The sequence below is a fragment of the Equus asinus genome, chromosome X, assembly GCF_041296235.1.
Source record: "Equus asinus isolate D_3611 breed Donkey chromosome X, EquAss-T2T_v2, whole genome shotgun sequence".
Classification (NCBI taxonomy): Eukaryota; Metazoa; Chordata; class Mammalia; order Perissodactyla; family Equidae; genus Equus; species Equus asinus.
In genome coordinates, this window is record NC_091820.1 from 137,941,200 (window position 1) to 137,962,772 (window position 21,573).

Sequence of the window (21,573 nt, forward strand, 5' to 3'; positions counted from 1 at the left end):
GTCTGTCTAGATGGCTTTCTTTCCTATTCTTAAAACTCTCTCCAGGATGTTGATCTTTTATAGCTCCCCTCAGTAACCCATCCTTAAATCTCATTCCCTGTTCCCAGTCTGGAGTTTCATTCTTACTTGTCGGCATGTGTTCCTTCTTGTCCACTGTGCCCACTTCCCCTGCATCATCCTTAATGGCCATGAAAAGTAAGTGGTTATTTCCCATGATCTCCTCTAACTGCATAGCATTATGGGTGTGATTCAAGACATTGTCCCATCACACATCTAACTTCTCTGGGGCAAATGATGATTCCATTCTCATCGTTACAAAACTCTCTGCGGAATAGCCATCGGCCCACTCATTCCAAGAAATATTGGTGCAACATTTCAAAATAAGAAAATAATCCACATCACTCTGTCAGAGAGAATACAGATTGCTCACATTTAAAATCATGAAATGAAATTGCACTGGACATAATAGCAAGGTTATTTGATTTTTCTAAAAATTAGACTCTGCCTTTTGAAACAGCTGTAACTAGAGGTGCCAGATAATATAAACAAGAGAATCTGAAATCCTTTGGGATGCTATCAAAACATGTCTAATTCCGACCCTCTCTGGGCTCAGGCAAACTTTTAGTAAGCCAAGACAAATCAGGTTGCAGAGCAGGGAAGCTTGGAGTTATTCTCAAAAACCGCATGCGGGGCTGGCCCATTGGCATAGTGGTTAAGTTTGCGCACTCCACTTTGGTGGCCTGGGGTTCATGGGTTCAGATCCCAAGCGTGGACCTACATACCGCTCATCAAGCCATGCTGTGGCGGTGTCCCACATACGAAATAGAGGAGGATTGGCACAGATGTTAGCTCCAATCTTCCTCACCAAAAAAAAAAAAAACAAACACAACACATATGCCTGGACCACTGACTTGGAACAAGGGCAGGAGGGGGGATTGCTGAGAAGGGGATCAAATGGGATTTGGGCATTTTAAGTTGTCTGGGTCCTGGGGAAATCTTAGGAGTTTCAGTCAAGGTGTGAATGATTTAGCTTGGTCTGATGATGTGTATGTGGGAACAAGCAAAACAAAGCGTGGACGAGAAGGGATTGAGAAGATCATTTGAGGGGGTAGAATAGTGAAGCCAGTTAGTTCAGTAGCTTACACATGCCTGAACAAATGATGCTACAGCTGCAGTCCCAGACTCCAGTAAAAATGCCTTTCCAGGTGGGACACCAGGTTGGGAAGGGCAGATCTGTAGAAGGGGCCCTGGCACCCCTTGGGTCTCCTGTGTATCTTAATTGTAGAGGTATTTAAGGAATAAGTAGGGGATTGGTTGGTTGGGTTTTTTGTTTTTGTTTTTTAAAGATTTTATTTTTTTCCTTTTTCTCCCCAAAGCCCCCAGGTACATAGTTGCATATTCTTAGTTGTGAGTCCTTCTAGTTGTGGCATGTGGGACACTGCCTCAGCGTGGTTTGATGAGCAGTGCCATGTCCGCGCCCAGGATTCGAACTGACGAAACACTGGGCCGCCTGCAGCGGAGCGCGCGAACTTAACCACTCGGCCACGGGGCCAGCCCCAGTTGGTTGGGTTTTTAATCAGGAACAGAATTTCTTTAACATCTTTAGTTTCTGCTCCCCAACTTTGGTTTATTATTCATGAGCTTAGGAAAAATGGGGGTTTGTCATCTTAAGGAAGCCCACGTGTGGTTTTAGAAAGACCTCAGGGAGGAAGGATATCACAGGTCCTCTTTTAGGGCCACTTGAAGCCAGCTTATTCAGCATGCAGCAGCCACAAGCTTGCATTGACTCCCTGGAGTCCGACTATTTAAGTGCCTGCGTGTGGTGCTCTGTCCTTCCATTAGCCCCAGTGACCAGAGTTGGAATTTAGCCAAGAAAGTATACATGTTACAGAGGCTGGAATGGAAATACCACAGCACTCCCCTGATTTGTCAACTTGCTCAGAGCTCGAAGTAGAGAAAGCAAAGCCCTGGGTCAGCTGTATAACAGCTCACCGGTCCTCACTGCAACCTCACCAGGAGACCCCATCAGATGGCAACATGGTCTTAGGTGAATATACTAAGGTGACAAGCCCAAAGCCACACAGTCCAGGCCTGTAGTGGTCGGGGAGGAAAAGGCACTGACTTTCTCCTGTGAGTGTGGAGACTGCTTGCTTCTTTCTGATGTTTTAAGTGCACACTGTCAGTTGAGTGAGTGGCGTGTTTTGTTTTGGTTTGGGAGCAAGAAGGTATCACTTTTGGGTCTTTTGTTTGTTTTTAGATGGTCCAGTTTTGATTGTAGGCAGTTTAATTTCTTTTAGAGATGTCTCCTTTTCCTTTCACTAAACACACAGCATGCATTGGGTCATTCGGTCCAGCCAAAGTCTATCTCAGTATCATTTGCTATCTCTCTTCCCTTCCTACGGATCCCAGGAGAGGAGGCAATAGGACACCAGAATTAGGTAAAGCTTCCAAGTTGGCTCAAGAAGAGTTTCAAATAGACAGAGATGGACCTGCCATTACTGTGGCTCATGACGTGTGAGTCCAGGCTTTTTATAGCTTCCACTTCTCACCACCCTCGTCACCCTGCCATCCCTCTCTTTCCACAGGCCAAGAAATGTACCGTGATCGGGGGTTCTGGGTTCCTAGGACAGCACATGGTGGAGCAGTTGCTTGCAAGAGGCTACGCTGTCAATGTATTCGATATGCGGCAAGGGTTCGACAATCCCCGGGTGCAGTTCTTTCTGGGCGACCTCTGCAGCCAACAGGTAAAGACCACCCAGCCTTGCCAATTTCCCACAGGCCCCTGAAGGGAAACCACCAGCCTTCCCCTGCCCAGAGGCCAGCCAAATTGTTGTTTCAAAATTTTTTTTTTTTACTTTGAAAACTTTTGAAGTTATAGGAAAGAACTTAACATACACCCACATTCTTACTCCTCAGAATAAATAACTGTCATCTCCGTCACTGCTACTCTACTCTGCTGTGCTAGTGTGAAAGCAGCCATGGTCAGTAGGTAAACGAATGGGCATGGCTGTACCAATACAACTTTATTTACAAACAAAGTTGTCCACCAGCTGTAGCGTGCCGACTGCTGCTCCAGAGTCTGTATCCAAAAGTGCAATTGCTGGGTTTCACTTTTTGTAATTGAGATATAATTCACATTCCATAGGTTTCACGTTTTTTAAAGTGCACAATTCAGCAGTTGTTAGTACAGTCAAAAAGTTGTACACTGTCACTACTATCTAATTCCAGAACATTTTCATCACCCAAAAGGAAACCCCAGGCCCATTAGCAGTTGCTCTGCCTTTCTTCTCCTACCCTCCCAGCCCTTGGCAACCACTCACCTCCTCTCTCTGTGGATGTGCCTCTCCTGGACATTTTCTGTACGTGGAATCATACAATAGTTGTCCTTTTGTGACTGGTTTCTTTCACTTAACATAATGTTTTCAAGCTTTACTCATGTCATAAGGGTCTTAATATTTTGCATTTTATTAGATGTTGCCAAATTGCTTGACAAAGCTGCTATGTCAATTTTCCATTCACTCTGGCAGCAGGACAGGATCCCCATTGCTCCACGTCTTTGCTAACACTTGGTGTAGTCAGACTTTTTGGTGTTGCCATTCTGAAGGGTATGAAATGGTACCTGGGCGAGGCTTAGAGTCATGTGCCCTTGTCGATCCTCCTCTGTGAAATGCCTGTCGGTGACCTTTGCCCATTTGTCTCTGGGCCACCCTCTCCTTACAGATCTGTAACTCCTTTCTATTTGATATGCCAATCCCTTGCGTGTTGTACGTGTTGCAGGTGGCTTCCCTCAGCCTCTCCCTGGGCTCTTATTCTTGGCTTTGGTGTTACTTGCCGTAGATTTTTTTATTTGAATTTTAAAGATATGGCTTCCCTTGCAGCCCTCTCAAAATCCAGGCTGTTTTCTCTCCACACCTCTGGGCCTGGAGATGTGGTGGAAGTCTTCCTTGTTCATCTTTGCCACTTCCCTCTGCCCTAAGCTCCCCACAACTTTGAAGACGATACCAGCAGACTGTACGTACCTCAGTACCCTTCCTTGTGGCAGTCATCCACAGCCACCCACTCCCTTTCCCAGGTGACTTCATCTCATTTCTTAGTGATTTTAGCTCCTGCCTAAGGTCAGCCTGGTCATAATTGTTGGTGAGTTCAGTATTCACACAGATGACCCTACTGATACCCTCACCATGGCTTCCTCTCACCCACCCATCTTGGCCTCCACTTCTATTGTCATTCCCTAGACCTGGACCTTGTCATTACCTGCAAATGTGTCCTCTCCATGTTCTCATGTGCAAGCTCTCTGCTCTGAGCATCACTTCCTATCTTTCCAGTTCATGCCCTCTAAGATCTCCACACCCACATAGCCAGCCGTTCCCCACTACCCTCACCTCAGGCGTGTCCTCACTGCGTTGACTCCATGGCCTGCTTGTTCTCCTGCATAACCCTCAGCCCTCTTGGCCCTTTCTTCTCGTTGTATGTATCAGTCAGGATTCTCCAGAAGAACAACCAGTAGGGGTGTGTAGGGTGTGTGTGTGTGTACAGGGAGAGGAAGAGGGAGAGAAAGAGAGAGAATGAGATTTAATTCAAGGACTTGGCTCACGTGATTATGGGGCTGGCGAGTCTGAAATTTACAGGACGGGCTGGAAACTCAGGCAGGAGCTGATGCTGCAGTCCTGAGGCAGAATTTCTTCTTACAGAAACCTCAGTTTTCGCTCTTAAGGTCTTCCAACTGATTGGATGTAGCCACCCAAATTATCCAGGATAATCTCCTTTATTTAAAGTCAAGTGATTGTAAATGTTAACCACAGCTGCAAAATATCTTCAGAGCAACCCCTAGAGTGGCATCTGCTGGAATAACAGAATTGGAACCCAGCCAAGTAGACACGTAAACCTCCCCATCGTGTTGTACTTCCTGGGTATAACCTCAGCCCTGGTTAGATCCAATTCTACCTCCTCCCTGGGCAGCTGAACAGGGCTGGAAGAGAAAATATGCACTCGTTGCCTCTTTCTTCGTGGCATGGCCTTCGAGCGGCCCCGTGGTGCCTCCCAGCCCTGTATCCACAGACCTATCTGGGTCCACGCCCTGCCGATGCCTTATCCCTGCAAATGCTCCAGGCACTAGCTAGAGCCCCTCCCTTCTTCCCTGTTCAACACTTCCAGTAGGGACTCTGACCCCTTCTCTTCCACATCAGTGGTTTATCCTTCTCTACCAGATCACAGCCATCGACACACAGATGTGTTGCAGTATCACCCATCTCAAGAAGCCAAAATGCCCTGATGCGAGATCCCACTCCAGCTGCTGCCCCACTTCTCTCTCCCCCTTATAGCAGAGATCAAAGAGCCATTTGTGCTCACCACCTCGGGTTGCTTCCTTCCATTGTCTCATAGAAACACTCCAGCTAGGTCTTCACCAAACAGCTCCTGTCACAGCCACCAGGGACAAAGGGGACCAGATCCAGTGGCCAAGCCTCAGTTCTCATCTGACTGGACCTTCAGCAGCGTCTTACAGTTTCTTCACTTGCCATCTAGGACACCCCACTGGCTTCATTTCTCCTGCCTCACCGATTGCCCCTTCTCAGTCTCCTAATCTCTATAATTTCTAAACTTGGCAGGATCCAGGGCTTCTTCTTGGATCTCTTTTCTTCTCCAAGCACACTCCTTGTCATGGTGAATCTACCCCGGCTCACAGATTAAATACAATTTAGGAGCTGACAAGCTCCCAGCTTGCAATCTCCAGCCCGTAGCTCTCCTGGCCCTGTATCTATCCAGCTGCCTGCTGGACGTCTCTATTTGGATACCTAATAGACATTTCAAACTTGCCACATCCAAAATTCAGCTCCTGGTTCCCTGCCCCCTAGCCTCTGACAGCAAACCTACTCCTACTAAAGTCTTCTCCATCTCCATAAATGGCCCACCCCATCTTTCTGATTGCTTTGGCCTTAGATTCAACCTTGATTCTTTCCTCTCTCGTACCCTCCATCCCATCCATCAGCAAACTTGTTGACTTCACTCTCAGAATAGATCCCCAAACCAGCAACTTCTTACCCCTTCCATTGTTACCACCCTGGTCAAAGCAATCACCCTGTAACACGTAAATCAGATCACAGTGCTCCTCTGTTCAGAAGCCAATGGTGTCTAGTCCTGTTTAGGAGAAACGTAAGGCCATACAGTCACCCACGAGGCACTGCATGGTCTGCCCGCACTACCTCTCTGGCCTCAGCCTGTCCCACACTCCCCGTCATTGCTCTGCTCCAGGCGCGCAGGCCTCCTTACTGCTCCTCAAACTCACCAACCAAGTTTCTGCCTCAAGACCTTTGCACTCACTGCTCTTTCTGGCAGGAATCCTCTGTGTGAGCTACAGAACTTGCTCGCTAAATTCTGTAAATCTCTGACCACCATGCTAAGTAGCAAGGCCCTGTGGACCTCCTTTAGTCTACTTTCGGTTTCTGTGTAAGACTTGGCTCTAGCTGATGTCCTGTGTGTTTACTTGTTTGTCTGTACCCCCGCTGCCCCTGGAGAATGTAAGCTCCATGAAGGCAAGGACATTTTCTCTCTTGATCACTGCAGTGCCCCCTCAAAGGCGATGAGAGTTCTTTGCAAATTTCAACTACCCTCAAAACTGCACCCCAACTCCCATGCTATTGTTGCTAGTATTTTATTTGCAGATTTTCTTGAACACAAATTTAAAGGGAGACCCACTAGCGTGATGTGTTGTTCTCCAGCAACACTCAGCTGCTCAGGCACCAGCAGGGAGAAGGGGAGAGTGGCGCTTAACCAGGGCCAGAGTTTGCCAGGCCAATTGGATAAAGGGAGAGAGGGGCAAGGCAAAGATTCTGCTGATGGATCGTGAAGTCGAAGCTAGGGAAGATATGAAGAGGGTGAAGGACAAGCCAGGCATGGACTTTAGAAATGTGTTTTAATGTCAGTCCTTACATTTTGTGCCTCGTATGCCTGAATTCTTCACTCATCAGTACTTCTTGTATCCCATTTCTTTCTTCCAGGTTCCTTTCTCTTCTTGCTGAAGCATTTCCTTTAGCATTCCCCCCAGTGAATATCTAGGGGCAAGAAACTTTCTGAGTCCTTGTCTGCCTGAAAATGTCTTTATTTCACCCTCACTCATAAATGCTAGTTTGGCCGAGGGTGGAGTTTCAGGTTCACAGTTATTCCCCCAACACTCAGTCTGGTCATCGTTCCTTTGTAGGTCATCTGGTTTTCTTCTTGTGGCTTTAGGATTTTCTTTTTTCTTTCTTTCTTTTTTTTTTTTTTGAGGAAGATTAGCCCTGAGCTAACATCTGCCACCAATCCTCCTCTTTTTGCTGAGGAAGACTGGCCCTGAGCTAACATCCGTGCCCATCTTCCTGTACTTTATATGTGGGATGCCTTCCACAGCATGGTGTGGCAAGTGTTGGGTAGCTAGACGCCTGGGATCCAAACCAGCGAATCCTGGGTCACCAAAGTGGAACGTGCGAACTTAACCACTGTGCCCCCAGGCCGGCCCCAGGATTTTCTTTTTTATTTTTTATGGTCTGTAGAGAATATGTTGTACGTCTGAGTTTAAGGGGTTTTTTTAAATCCTACTCAGTATTTAATGAGCATTTGAAATCTGAGGACTCACGTCCTTCCTCATTTCTGGAGAATTCTTCAAATATTGACTCTACCCCATTCTCTCTTTTCTGTTTTTCTGGAAGCCTTACTGGACATATGGTAGAGTCTTTCATTATATTCTACATGTCTTTTGGTCTCTCTTTCATGTGCTCTTTCTCTTTCTGTCTTTGTAATATTTTATAGATTTCCTCTGTTCTGTATCCACTCACAGCCAGTTTTGTTTCATCTATATCCCCACCCACCCTCAGACTATTTTGAAGCCAATTCTAGATATCATATCATCTTTTTCTGTAAATATTTCAGTATTTGTCTCTAAAAGATGAAGATCCTTTTAAAAAATGCAGTTCCAGGGGCCAGCCCAGTGGCACAGCAGTTAAGTTTGCATGCTCTGCATTGGCGGCCTGGGGTTCATGGGTTCGGATCCCGGGTGCAGACCTACACACTGCTCATCAAGCTATGCTGTGGCAGTGTCCCAAATACAAAGTAGAGGAAGATTGGCACAGATGTTAGCTCAGTGACAATCTTCCTCAAGCAAAAAGAGGAAGATTGGCAATAGATGTTAGCTCAGGGCCAGTCTTCCTCACAAAAAAAAAAATGCAATTCCATGACCACACATAAAACATATTGACAATTCCTTAATTTCCAGCCGGTGTTCAGATATCCCTGAATGTCTCATAAATGTTTTTGTATAGTTGTCTTTCCAAATAAGGAACCAAAAAGGTCAAAACATTGCAGTTGATTAAAATGTTTGTCTCTTTTAATTTATAAGTTCCCCTTCACATTTTTAAACTTTAGTTTATTTGTTGACTACTGATGCTTATTAGAAATCATGTTTATTGTCCTGTACCATTTCCCATGGTTTGCATTTTGCAGATTGGATCCCCACGGTGTTGTTTGACATGCCCCTCTGTCCTCCAGTATTTCCTGCAGACTGGTAGATCAGGGGACTGAGCTGTCCATAAGGCAGACTTAGTACAGAAATGGGGAATGTACATAACTTATTAATAATTTTTATATTGATTACATGTTGAAATGATAACATTTGGGTATATTATATTAAAATACATTAGAATTATCTTCACCTGTTTCTTTTTACCTTTTTAATGTGGCTACTACAAAATGTAAAGTCACATCTGTGCCTCGTATTATATTTCTGGAGGATTAAAGGCTGGATCTGACTCTAGTTCAGTTTTTCCCTCTGGGGCATCATGGATTGATACCCCAATAGCAATAAGTACACTTATTGATCAGATTTTGATTTCTGTACCCAATTGCCCATAAAAGGAACCAGGGATCCTTGGGAAGATAGCCTATTCAGGACTCTGGGGCGGGGGTAGTACAAGGTGAGCCTGGGACATTTTCTTAGGACAAAATTAACAAAGTGCCCCAAAACTAATGAGAACATGTCAAAAGGACACAGGAACCAACTTGAGGAGCCTCCGCTGGCCAAATTTGAGACATTTTGAGCATTTTGAGCCTTGAAAAAGATAATAGTAGTAGATTAGAATGCATTGAATAAAAAAAGAATCTATGCATCTATAGAAATTCTAAAAAGAAAAATTAGGGTGGATGAAGGGGAAATTCTACATTACAAAGGAATGCCAACTAATAAAAGTAAAAAGAACACTAGAATTAGAATTTCACCATTTTGCACCCAGTACATTAATAAAGGTTCCAGGCAAGGATCGTCGCTGAATGCTGGAATCAATCGGTGGAAGGTTGCTGGGGAGTAAGATTTTTACACGGTCTCAAATGATCACCCCACGGATTATTTTTTAATTACGGGGGGAAAGACACCTTCTTGATGGCCAGAGTCTGACAGGCATCACCTTAATCAAGTGATCAATGTCAACCTCACCACCAATGGGACAAAGTGCCATCTTGTGCCTCCTGAGGTGATGCCCAAGAAGGCATGTTCTTGCCAGAGTATGAAGCCTGAATCTAATGAGGAAACAGACTAATCCAAACTGAGGACACACTAAAATAACTGACCTGGAAAGACAAAAAAAAGGAAAGATAGGGAGACTGTTCCAGATTCAAAGGGACAGAAGAGATGTGAGGACTAAATACGTAGTGTGTGATCCATGATTAGATCCTGGATCCAAATGTAAAAACAGCTATAGGGGACATTACTGGGGAAATTTGGATATAGACTAATTATTGGATAAGAGTGTCCCCATCTGTTACGTTTCTTGCATTTGATTATTTTGTGGTCACTTAGGAGGGTGTCTTTGTTCTTAGGAGATGCCTGGTGAAGAGTTTAGAGGCCAAACGGCACGATGTCTGCCAATTCCTCTCGAATGGTTTCAGAAAAAGAAATAGTATGTCTGTGTGTATCTACATGGAGAAAATTGTGGCAAAATACTAATAATAAGTGAATCTAGGCGCATAATTCATGGTTTTCTTTCTTTTGGTAATATTAGCATCTATTGATGACCATTCCTAGATCTTATTGCTTAATTAAGGTTTTGCAAAATAGGACATGCTATCATTCTTTGTTTCTTAGCTCAAATGTTTGTACCTTATGCAGGTTCAATGCTTGACTCTTACTGTTTATTTACCAGTTTGCAGAAGGAATTCTTATTCTTACTGGTTATCAAATTTTCCAACTTCTCTGGCCAGTGAGAGTCTCTTCAAGTTGGCTCTTGAGTCCTTTTAACAGGACCCCAGGAGTCTTGACTAGCTTGCTTCCTTTCTGCTCCGATGGGGTATTCTGGCTCATCTTGTCGTTTTCCTACCCCGGATCAGCAATAAGTCATTGCTCTCAGGAGCCCTGGCTCCTTTAGCAGTAAATTAAACGTCCCTATTTTCAGTCCCTTTCAGGTTGCTGTTTTCCGTCTCATTTCACAGACAGAAGTACTCCTGTATATTGACCATTTACACTGTCTTTCATGGTGTGGGACTTGTTCATATGATTCATAATTTGTACCTGTGAGCTCCTCTTCCCCAGGAGTTTTATCCCCAGGTGCCTTGAATTGTTCCCCCACCACTGCCCCCCCAAGTGGGGCACAGAGGCACAGGTGTTGCCTCTTTCTGGATCCCACAGGCTTCTCATGTCCCAAACCAGTTTTTTTATTAGGGACCAGTTAACGGGAAGGAGGCGATTAAAGGGACAACATGGTTTCTATCCCATGTACTTCTGTATTGTTTGAATCTTTTACAATGAGAATGTATTTCCGTGTTAATTGTAGACTTATAAAAGGGCAAGACAGCTCCACCTATGGATTGGAGAGGAGGAATGGGAGGAGGCTGTTTCCTTGCCTAGAGCAGGAATGATCTTTTTGTCTTCGTTTGCGTTTCCAGGATCTGTACCCAGCTCTGAAAGGAGTAAGCACAGTTTTCCACTGTGCGTCACCCTCACCATCCAGTAACAACAAGGAGCTCTTTTATAGAGTGAATCACATTGGCACCAAGAATGTCATTGAAACTTGTAAAGAGGCTGGGGTTCAGGTAAGGGGAAAGCTGGAGTGAGTGCTATCAGGAACATGTGATGGCCCTTTCTAAGTGTATGGGGGCCAGGGTTCTTGCTCTCTTCCTGGGCCTAGCCAGGCTTGCTTCCTAAAGTATTACAACAATCCTATAAATTAAGCCCTAGGAGCTGCTGGGCCAGTTTGAGATGTAATATTCCAACTGCATCTGAATAGACCATCTGAGGACCCTAAGGCTTAGTATTAATCTTTACTCAAAGAGCTACAAAATGTAAAATATTGCTTAAATTTTTAATTGTGGTAAAATATATAGACAACATCAAATTTACCTTTTTAACCATTTTTAAGATTACAGTTCAGGGGCATCAAGTGCATTCACATTGCTGCGCAGCCATCCCCACCATCCATCCCCAGAACCTTCCATCTTCCCAAGCTGAAACTCTGTCCCCATGAACCACTACCTCCTGTCACCCGCGTCCTCCTTTCTGTCTCTATGAATCTGACTTCTCTAGGGACCTCATACAGATGGAATCATACAGCAGCTGTCCTTTTGTGTCTGGCTTATTTCACATAGCATGATGTCCCCAAGGTCCATCCAGGTTGTAGCACAGGTCAGAATGTCCTTCCTTTTAAGGCGGAACAACATTCCATTGTGTGGATGGACCACGTTTTGTTCATCCGTTCACCTGTCGATGGGCACTTGGGTTGCTTCCGCCTTTTGGCGACTGTGAATCATGCCCCTGTGAACATGAGGGTGCAAATATCTGTTCCAGTCTCTGCTTTTAATTCTTTTGGGTAAATACCCAGAAGTGGAATTCCTGGATCACATGGTAATTCTGTTTAGCCTTTTAAGGAACCGCCATGCTATTTTCCTGACCTTGCTTATATTTTCAAAGAAAAATAAACTGTATTTACTTTTAGCCAATAGAAACCTGTTATAACTCAGACCCGAGGGGATCCGAATTTCCACAATGTCGTAAATTGCTGTGTTGTTATAAATCCTGGTTCTCAGGATCACCTTTATGGGGCACCAGCCACTGGACAAAACAGCTCCCTGTCAGCCAGGCACCCCGCCCTCACAGTGATGCATGCAAAGTGAGCCAGGGGCTTTAGGTCCCAGCAGTCCCTGGTGCCGTCAGCCCACCCCAGCATCATCAGCCAGCCCAGCAAGAACAGGCCAGGAAAGAGCTTTTCTGGGCTCCGTGCCCTGGAAAGGATCAGTTATCCTGGTAAGGACCCCTTATACTTTGCAAATGACAAGACACTTTGCCCTGCATTTGTCACCTGATTTGCCTCTCGTTAGGTAACCAGGAGCTACTAATATCATTTAACAGGTGAGAAACCAGGTTTTGAAGGCTAAGTGATGTCTCTTTGCTAGTAAGTGAAAGAGGTGGGATTGGAATCAGACCCTCTGGTGCCAAATGCCAGACTCCCTACTCTCTACTGTGCTTGTATAAATGGAGCTGGTGAATTACACTGCTGCTGTTTTTTAAATGGAATATCTCAAGCATCCAGAAAAGATTCAAGAATAATCTAGTCTCAGTACTCTCATCACAGCATTTACAGAACAGTATCACTGGTAGAGTTGAAGCCCCATGTGCACCCATCCTTGCTGCCGTTGCTGTCCGTCCCCACCCACAAGGACCACTCTTCTGAATGTGGGTTTATTTCTATTTGCCCCATGTGCAGCCAGTATAAGGTCTTGGGATGCATATTATAAAATTGTATAAAAATGATATCATATTGAATGTATCTTCCTGCAACTTGCTTTTGTCCCCAGCATTATGTTTTTGAGATTTATCCATCTTGATATATGTAGCTCCACTACATTCATGGAAGTGGCAGGATAGCTTAGTGGGTGACAGTGCTGGAAATCATTTTGTGTGTTGTATTTAGGGAACATTTCCCAACACTGAGATCAAGATTGTTTAATGTGGGTTTTTTTTTTCCTCAAAGGTTTAAAATGTTACTTCCCACATTTAAATCTTTAATCCACCAGGAATTTATGTTTGCATATAGTCTGGGGTAGAGATTGAATCTTTTGTTGTTCAGCACCATTTACTGTGTGATTCGTTCTTTCCCCACTGTTCAGCACCCCAGCCAGCAGGTCTCAGGTGCTGGTGCCTTGCGTGCGTCTATTCCTGGCTCTCTTTCCCTCTCTGCTGGTCTCTGTCTATGCCCGTGCCACTGTGCTGTGCCACTAAGTAAGCCTCAGGATGACTCTCAGTATGTGGTAGGACAAGTCACTCCCCAGCCATGTTCTTCAGAATTCGAATGCCTGGCTAATCTTAGCCCTTTGCTCATCCATCAACATTTTAGAATCAGCTATCAAGTTCCTTGATAAAGCCTATTGGCATTGTTATTGTAATTGCATCAAACTTAAAGGTAATTTGGGAGAAAATTGACATCTTTCTGATATTGAGTCTTCCCACCCATAAATATGTAATATTTCTATCTCTCTTTAATGCTTTTCAATAGAGTTTTATACTTTATCTCATAAAGGTTTTACACATCTTTTGTTAAATTTTTTCCTATATACCTCATTTTTGGTTATTGAAATACTATCTTTCCTATTACATTTTCAATAGCTAATGCAGATGAACAGTTAATTTTTGTATGTTAATTATTAATTTTTGTATATTGATTCTGTACTTCGCAACTTTGCTAAACTCTAATATTTTCTGTATGTTCATGGTGTTTTCTATGTAGACGTTTCCAACATCTATGAATGGTGGTAGTTTGGTTTCTTCTTTCCAAATCATTATGCCTTGTTGTTTGTCTTATCCTACCACCGTGGCTAGGACTTCCAGTACAATGTTGCGTGAAAGTTTATGATTGGACTTCCGGTCTAATCATAAAGATATGATTGGAGCTACTGATGTTCAGTGTTGGATGAGCTGCCCTTAACCAGAGGGCTGCAAGCTGGGGAGCATCTTCCTTTCAAGTAGCATTTCTCCAGTGGGTGTGTGCATGCATACATGTGCTGACATGCCAGGGTTTGTATCAGAATCACCAGGGGTCTTTTTCAGACAGACTCCCTCGCTCGAAGTTTGTGGGCTCTCCTTCCCACATGGAGAGTCACTCCCATAGTGAGGTAATCATGGAGGATGGAAGTCTGTCCTATCCCTCAGCTGTGTGGAAGAGAAAAAAAATGTGAAATCCACTGTTTTCGAATGCAATACCATAGTGTGTCTCAAATCCATGTAGCTGCAAAACATGGTGGTCTTTCGATTATTCTAGAAAGGCCTGAAAAGTGAAGGCATTGCAATAAATAACTTGTGTGATGCCTTGCATATGAGGGTCATGAACAGGTGCTATTTGATTTTCTTTCTTAGGTGACCATCAGAGTGTTTAAATAGTGATGATTGCTGACTCGTTTTTTTTTTTTAATCTTCCTTTCTCCTCTGCCAGAAACTCATTTTAACCAGCAGTGCCAGTGTCATCTTTGAGGGCGTCGACATCAAGAATGGAACCGAAGACCTCCCTTATGCCGTGAACCCCATTGACTACTACACGGAGACGAAGATCTTACAGGAGAGAGTGCGTACCTGATAATTGGTGGAGTGAGTGACAAGCGAGTTCTGTGAACATCTGAAGGGTTTAGAGTCTTAAGAACATATGAAGTTAGTATTCTGAGGCCTAGGTAGCTAACTTGGGAAGTAAAATTTGTGGATGAAATTCAATTTTAAAAATAATAACAAAATAGCTTAATGTACCTTCCTGAGGTTGTGCAGCTAGTAGGTGGCTAAACCCGGGCAGTTTAGCTCCAGGGCCTGCGCTCAACCTCTGCACCATACAAGCTTACTCAGGTGCTATAGAAATCAGAAATCCAGGCAATTTATGATGGTCCAAAGCATGCAGGCAGAACTTGGGCTTAACACACGAGTGTGTTTTCATTTGAAAACTCCTTCCTAGTGGCACTCTTGTCCCCCTCCCTTTTTTTTAAATTAAACAATAGAAGGATATTGCTTTGTTTTAAGGAAGAGTACTTTTCCACTTGGCAAACTGGCTTTGCCAGGGAGCACCTGGTTTTAGCAGCAGTCTGGGTTAACGGGCACCAAGCCTTCAGACTGCAGGGCTCCTGCCAGCAGCTAGCTCCAGGTCTACCATACAGAGAGAATATTATCCAGGGGACATCCTCACCTGGAGGCCATGGATGCTCATCCGCCACAGCCAGCTTGCTTTAGCTGGGTAGCTGTGAGTTTCCTGCTGTAGGTGTTTGCAGCATGTCACACCCACTGAGGTTTCCTTTTGCAGCCAGCATACATTAAACCAGAGCTTAGCACCAAATTGACCTGAATCCCCTGCACTGCCTGAGAGCCAGCTACCTCCCAGGTGTTTGCTATTACTCCAGCTCAGAAGGTCCCAGAAGAGCTCGTCTGCAGGGAGACATGAGGGCCTCCCAGTCCAGGGGGTGGAGGCCTGGCCTTTGCAAGCGCCAATCCTCTCTCTGCCATTCTGCTCCTTGGAGTGCAGAGAGCCTCACAGAGCTGCCACCATCTTAGACTTGACCCAGGGAGCACTGAAGCTTCCGCTGGGCCCTGTGCACTCTCATCCAAGGCTCCTGGGACTCACACCCTCTGGGCTCAGGAGCTCCAAGTGGCAGCCTTGGCTCAGGCCGTCGGTGTCTTGCCTGCATTGACTTTTGAGTGCTCAACTGGAAGTAAGCAAAGCCTGTGAACGCCTCCAGCCGTGACCCTCCTGGGACCTCCTGTCAGCCGCGGTTGGTGCACATTAGCTCACTGTTGCCTTTCAGACCTCCTGACTGATAATGAATGGAATGTGGTGTTGATCTAGGACTCTTTCAACTCTCTTCTCTTTAGTAACAGAGATGAGCCTTGTCAGAGGGCATTTGAAGGCTTATCTAGTCATTTCCTCCATTGCCATGGGGACCAGAGACCTGGCAGGAAGAGGAGGGGCAGCTCTGGGAATCTCTTGCGAGACTGCTTCTCCATTGTTGGGTTGCTCCCATCATTATAAACTCAATCAACAAGTAGCTTAAATTCAGTGGGACCAAAACATTTAAAGAATTGTGCCACCATAGAGTAGAAATCCTAGGTGAGGTGACAGAATAACTATGCTTATCAAGCGTACACTTACTGAAACAGTTGACATGGGCCATCTCGTTTAATGGGCACACAGCCCCATCAGGGGAGGTACTATCATGTTCCCTATTTTTGCCAATGACATAACAAATTCTTCAGAAAGTTTTGTTGCTTTTGAGGCAAAACCTGTTTCTCTGTACTTTAAGCCCATAAGTTCTGGTTCGTCCATTAAGCCACACAGAACCCATCTTTCCTCTCTTCCTGACAGTGGATAACGGGAATAGTGGCTGCCCCTTCTTGACACTTACTAGCTACTAGGCGCTGCTCTGAGGACTTCCCCTGTATTGGCTCATCTCTTTAGCTCCCCAGTCTCTGCCCTGCTTCTCCCAGACCCTTCACCTTCTCAGTCCCTTCTTCCTAGCCCACTTGGATCCATCAGAATCCCTTCGTAGGAGGTGGTACTCAGAACTGACCTGAACACCCCAGGACTGGTGGAAAAGCACACTCAACACATGGAGCTTTAATGAGGAGCCCCTTTGCTGGCGGCAGCCTCACTGGAAGCTCACAGCTAACTCATTAGCCGGAACCCGCAGATCTTTTCCACAGACTGCTGCCAAGGCTCGCGTTCCCCTGGCTGCTCTTGTGCATTTTAGTCTTTGAACCCAGACCCAGGCTTTTCTGTTTGATTGTGCTGGTTTGACCCAGCTGTCTCTCCTGCGTTTGCACATGTTGAGGTTAGTGGTGGGGAATGGCATAGAGAAGTAGCCCAGAATCATACTGGTCACCGATGGTCTTCAGCCCAGGGCAGCAGGCGACGTCCATGTCCCCTGTGAGAGGTGCTGCTCCCCGGGTGCCGCGCCATCTGCAGTGGACACACTCCTTCTCTCCTACAGGCCGTCCTGGGCGCCAATGATCCAGAAAGGAATTTCTTAACCACAGCCATCCGCCCTCATGGCATTTTCGGCCCAAGGGACCCCCAGCTGGTCCCCATCCTCATCGAAGCAGCCCAGAAGGGCAAGATGAAGTTTGTGATTGGGTAGGTCGGTTGCTCTTCTCTGTGCCTCCCTGAACCCGCTGCAGCAGGCATCAGTCACGTTCAGAGAGCACTTTGTCCGCGCTTTTCTTATGTGGGCTTCTCCACTGCCCTCTATAGTCCACAAACTGGGGGGCTGAAAACAACGGAAATGGATTCTCTTCTAGTGCTGGAGGCCAGAAGTCCAAGATCAAGGTATGGGCAGGGTTGGTTCCTTCTGGAGACTCTGAGGGAACAGCTGTCCCAGGCCAGGGTTGGCTCCTTCTGGAGACTCTGAGGGAGAAGCTGTCCCAGGCCTTTCTCCTGGCTCAGGTGATGGCTGCAGTCCTTGGCGTTCCTTGGCTTGTAGACGCATCGCTCCATCTCTGTCTCCGTCTTCACATGGCCTTCTCCCTATTTGTCTGTGTCCAAATTTCCCTCTTCTTATAAGGACACCACCCATTGGATTTAGGACTAACCCTACTCCAGTACAACCTCATCTTAACTTGATTACATCCGTAAAGACCCTATTTCCAAATAAGGTCATATTCACAGGTTCCAGGGGCCATGAATTTTGGGAGGACCTTAATCAACCCAGTACACCCTCTTAGGTAGGCTGGGAAAATATTTGTGTCCCTGCTTGGAAATTGAGGAAACAGGCTCAGAGGCGAAAGACTGGCCCAGGGCAAGGGCCAGGCCCTCGACTTTCCTTGCATCTAGGAAGGCAGGTGGAGGTACTAATAACAATCCTCGAGGAAAGTGCAGGTGGAGGTACCTCTGCAGGTGGTGACAGAGTGTAGCCATCTCCCCAGTACGCCTTCTCTTCCTTCCTTCCTTTTCTCCCTGTCTTTCCCCCGCTTATCTTTGTACCTTGCCGCCTGGCCTCCTTGCCTCTTGCTTGGCCTCCTTGCTGCTCTGCCTTATTGCTCTGAGGGATTAGAAAGAGATGATAGGAAAGTGTGAGGCCAGAGCAACGCATGAACTCAAGGGTATCCTGGAAGGAGCTGAAGAGCTGCTACCCAGATTAGAGCCCAGAGCAGACAGCACCAGTGTTGGCCATGCTGGGGTAGGGCAGGCAGGGCACCAGGCTTTCAGATTCATTGGTTGGCTCTTACCTATCCCACTGCCCCTGAGGGCCCCAGGATCCCTGGCCCCCTGCACATCTTTAACTGTCACAGATGTCCAGGTGTGCCAGGGACTGGCGTTGCCAAGGCAGATAGCAGCCATTCTCCAGGTAGCAGTCTATTGAATGCTGAGACTAGAGAGCAGCCCTGGTTCCATGTATTGGGGTCCCACTGGGCATGCAGCTGAGTGCTCCCAGCATGGTGGAACCATTCCCTGTACGCCCGCAGAAACGGCAAGAATTTGGTGGACTTCACCTTCGTGGAGAACGTGGTCCATGGACACATCCTGGCTGCAGAGCACCTCTCCCAAGACACGACCTTGGGTGGGAAGGTAAGGTGCCTGCCTCCCCCAGCTCACCAGTGGCTGGCTTGCCACATCCTACCCCTGCACTTTTGCCCGTCTGGATTTCTTCTCCCTGTGATTGGATTCACTGGCAAATTGTCTCCATGGTCCTGCATCCTGGCAGACCTGCTTTAGCGTCCCAGTGGGCCAATGTTGAGCCTCTCTGGTAGGGAGTGTGGTGTCATCACAGCACCACATCGCTTGGGGCATCCTGACTCCGGAGCCAATGAGCTGGGGTTGAATAGAGATTCAGGACCCGGTTCTCCATGTCATGTGACCTGGCTGCCCACTGTGGACGTGGCTACTCCTGGCAGGGTCCCATGTATGTTGGCCGGGGTGCCTGCTACTCACCTGTTCTCCCAGTCATTCCAGAAGTCTCCATTTTCTCCCTCATCACCTACCCATGCTCACACCTCTCACCCCCCGGAGGGATGGATGTATCTGAATCTCCTTGTGTTTGGCACCTGGTGGGCCAAGTGGGCATGTGGGAGGTGGTCAGCTTTGATGCAGAGAAAAGAGAGCACCCTCGGGCTCCCTTGCCCTTTCCTTCTGCTCCTAGGGCCCCCGTTTTCCCTGCTTCTCACTCCTACCTTTGGAATCCCCCAATTTGGGCCTCATTTTTTTCTCTTGGACCTCTGCCATTTTCCCACTCCTGTAACTCTTAGGGTGGTGGGGGGAGGGTGGGTATGTCACAGCACATTTGAGAAACGTAATATGACCTATTTTTTGCATCTGAGGATAAGAAGATAAGTTTTACCATGATTAACACAATTATTAAGTTAAATTAACAAACATGCCTTCCCAAGTGCAGTCTAACCTTCACTTAGAATCCTGGCCCATAGATGAAACTGTCCTCACCTTCCCTCTCTAGACCTTAAAGCTGCCCATAACTGCACATTGAAAAAGTGGCTCTAGGGGCCGGCCCGGTGATGTAGTGGTTAAGTCCACATGCTCTGCTTCAGTGGCCCCGGGTTTGCAGTTTCGGATCCCAGGTGCAGACCTATACACTGCTCATCAAGCCATGCTGAGGCAGAGTCCCACATTCAAAATAGAGAAAGATGGGCACAGATGTTAGCTTAGCAACCATCTTCCTCACAAAAAAAAAAAAGGTGGCTCTGCCGCCAGTTGACATTGATGGATTTGAGGACCATGTGAAATGCTGCAATCTACCTAGACTTACTGTCCACCTCACTTTCGAGCAGCCCTGCACAGCAACTGGGGTGGGCAGGCATGGAGTGGCCACTGGTGTCCCAAAATACTGGTCCTGGGCTGAGCCAGCAGCTTGCGGCTGAGCTCTGTATTCCAAGCACAGCCTGCTTACCCCTCCAGCTGGGGAGCAGTTTCTAACTTCTTGTTCTCTCTCCAGGCATTTCACATCACCAATGATGAACCCATCCCTTTCTGGACGTTCCTGTCCCGCATCCTGACAGGCCTCAATTACGAGGCCCCCAAGTACCACATCCCCTACTGGATGGCCTACTACCTGGCCGTCCTGCTGTCCCTCTTGGTGACAGTAATCAGTCCTCTCATCCAGCTCCAGCCCACTTTCACACCGATGCGGGTCGCACTGGCCGGCACATTCCACTACTACAGCTGCGAGAGAGCCAAAAAGCTCATGGGCTACCGGCCCCTGGTCACCATGGATGAGGCTGTGGAAAGGACTGTGCAGAGTTTTCACCACCTGCGGAAGGTCGAGTGAGGCACCTGGAGACTGGGCCCTCTCAATGCATTCCCCCGCTGCTAACTCTCTCCCCTGTGGGCCAATAAACTAACCTTCAAATGAGTTTTTTTGAGCTTAGGTCTTCTGCCAGTTAGATGAGAACACACCCAGCCCTTCCGTGACCGCAAGTGTGGCAAAAGCAGTAGACATTTCTTCCTTCAGAGGACTGGATTTGGATTTCTTAAAGCACGAAGTTTCACAGGCTACTGTTTTGCATTCTCTCTCCCTCTCCATCCCCCCCCCCAAGGCACTCCCCTCTCTCCTCGGTTCCTTATCATTCCCGTGTCCTTGTACATAATCAAGGAAGCTATAGGGAAGACACAACCCATTTGCTAATTGAGGATGGGGAACTAGATTTATTTCCATGGGAACCATCACAACTAGCCTTGAAGAAAAGCAGAAGTTATAAACACATGGTGAGACTTCAAATGTACATTTCAAATAGAGTTTAGAGCAAAAACTCAAAAAGCTTAAATAGCTGTAGCCCTCCCTGCGGAGTCCCCAGGGGGGAAGGACTGCACCTCCTTACATGCTTGCAAGTTCTCTGTCAGGTACAGCTGCGTACTTCCCTGCATTGTTTGTTCATAAAACATTGTTTCATGGACACATTTCTCTTTATCAACGGAGTCCCGTTGTCCTTTTTTGTGGTGAGGTGGTGGTCTGCCCCAGTGGCATGCTATTTCAGCTCTTTAGTTCCTCCTAACACGGGATGTCGCGCTGGTTCACAGTAAGCCATTGAAAAGGTCAGGGAGAAGAGAGCCTCTATCTGCTTGGAGTTCGGGCAGAAACTCCCCGAGATGGGCTACCTCCCTGTAGCTCCTGCTCATAGACCCTTCAGGCCAATTTCTGAAAGGCATAGCGCATATAATGATTCAGCGATCTGTCTCTTCTGGTGATGTTCTGCCTACAGAACCTGATTTCTTCTCACACGAATTGAAATGTAATTGTAAAGACTTCTGTTTTCTCCTCTGCCTTTGTCCAAGGGTGGGGAGGCTGCTGGGGAGACTGGAATAAAGTGAAGATATTGTGCGTGCAGCATCACCCCCACCAGAGGAGACAGCGCTAAGCTGATGGGGCAGAGGGCACAAACAAATAAAACACGGTCTTTGCCCCCGAGGCACTTAGAATAGGGCAGTTAAGATAGTTCAAAAGCCCCTATAATACCAGGCAGGAAATGATACACCACTTGAGACAAGGTGGTATAAGTTCAGAGGAAGGAGACATGGCTTCCAGCCAAGACTGTCAGAAAGGCCTCCCTGGAGCAGGTGATAGCACTGAGTTGGACCTCGAAGGATGGATAGT

General features: G+C 46.6%; 1 protein-coding gene across 6 annotated transcripts in view; it reads left to right on the forward strand.

The window, feature by feature from the left end:
* The window catches only part of NSDHL (NAD(P) dependent 3-beta-hydroxysteroid dehydrogenase NSDHL), a 29,833-nt gene extending 9,499 nt beyond the window's left edge, over positions 1-20,334 (forward strand). For all 6 annotated transcript variants that reach the window (XM_044763337.2, XM_044763338.2, XM_044763340.2 and 3 more), the window contains 6 exons: positions 2,586-2,744; positions 10,903-11,049; positions 14,439-14,567; positions 16,966-17,108; positions 18,437-18,539; positions 19,918-20,334. In XM_044763337.2, the coding sequence (XP_044619272.1) occupies positions 2,586-2,744; positions 10,903-11,049; positions 14,439-14,567; positions 16,966-17,108; positions 18,437-18,539; positions 19,918-20,250 (1,014 nt within the window). In that variant the 3' untranslated portion in view covers positions 20,251-20,334. The remainder of the gene's footprint in view (positions 1-2,585; positions 2,745-10,902; positions 11,050-14,438; positions 14,568-16,965; positions 17,109-18,436; positions 18,540-19,917) is intronic.
* The last annotated feature ends 1,239 nt before the right edge of the window (positions 20,335-21,573 follow it).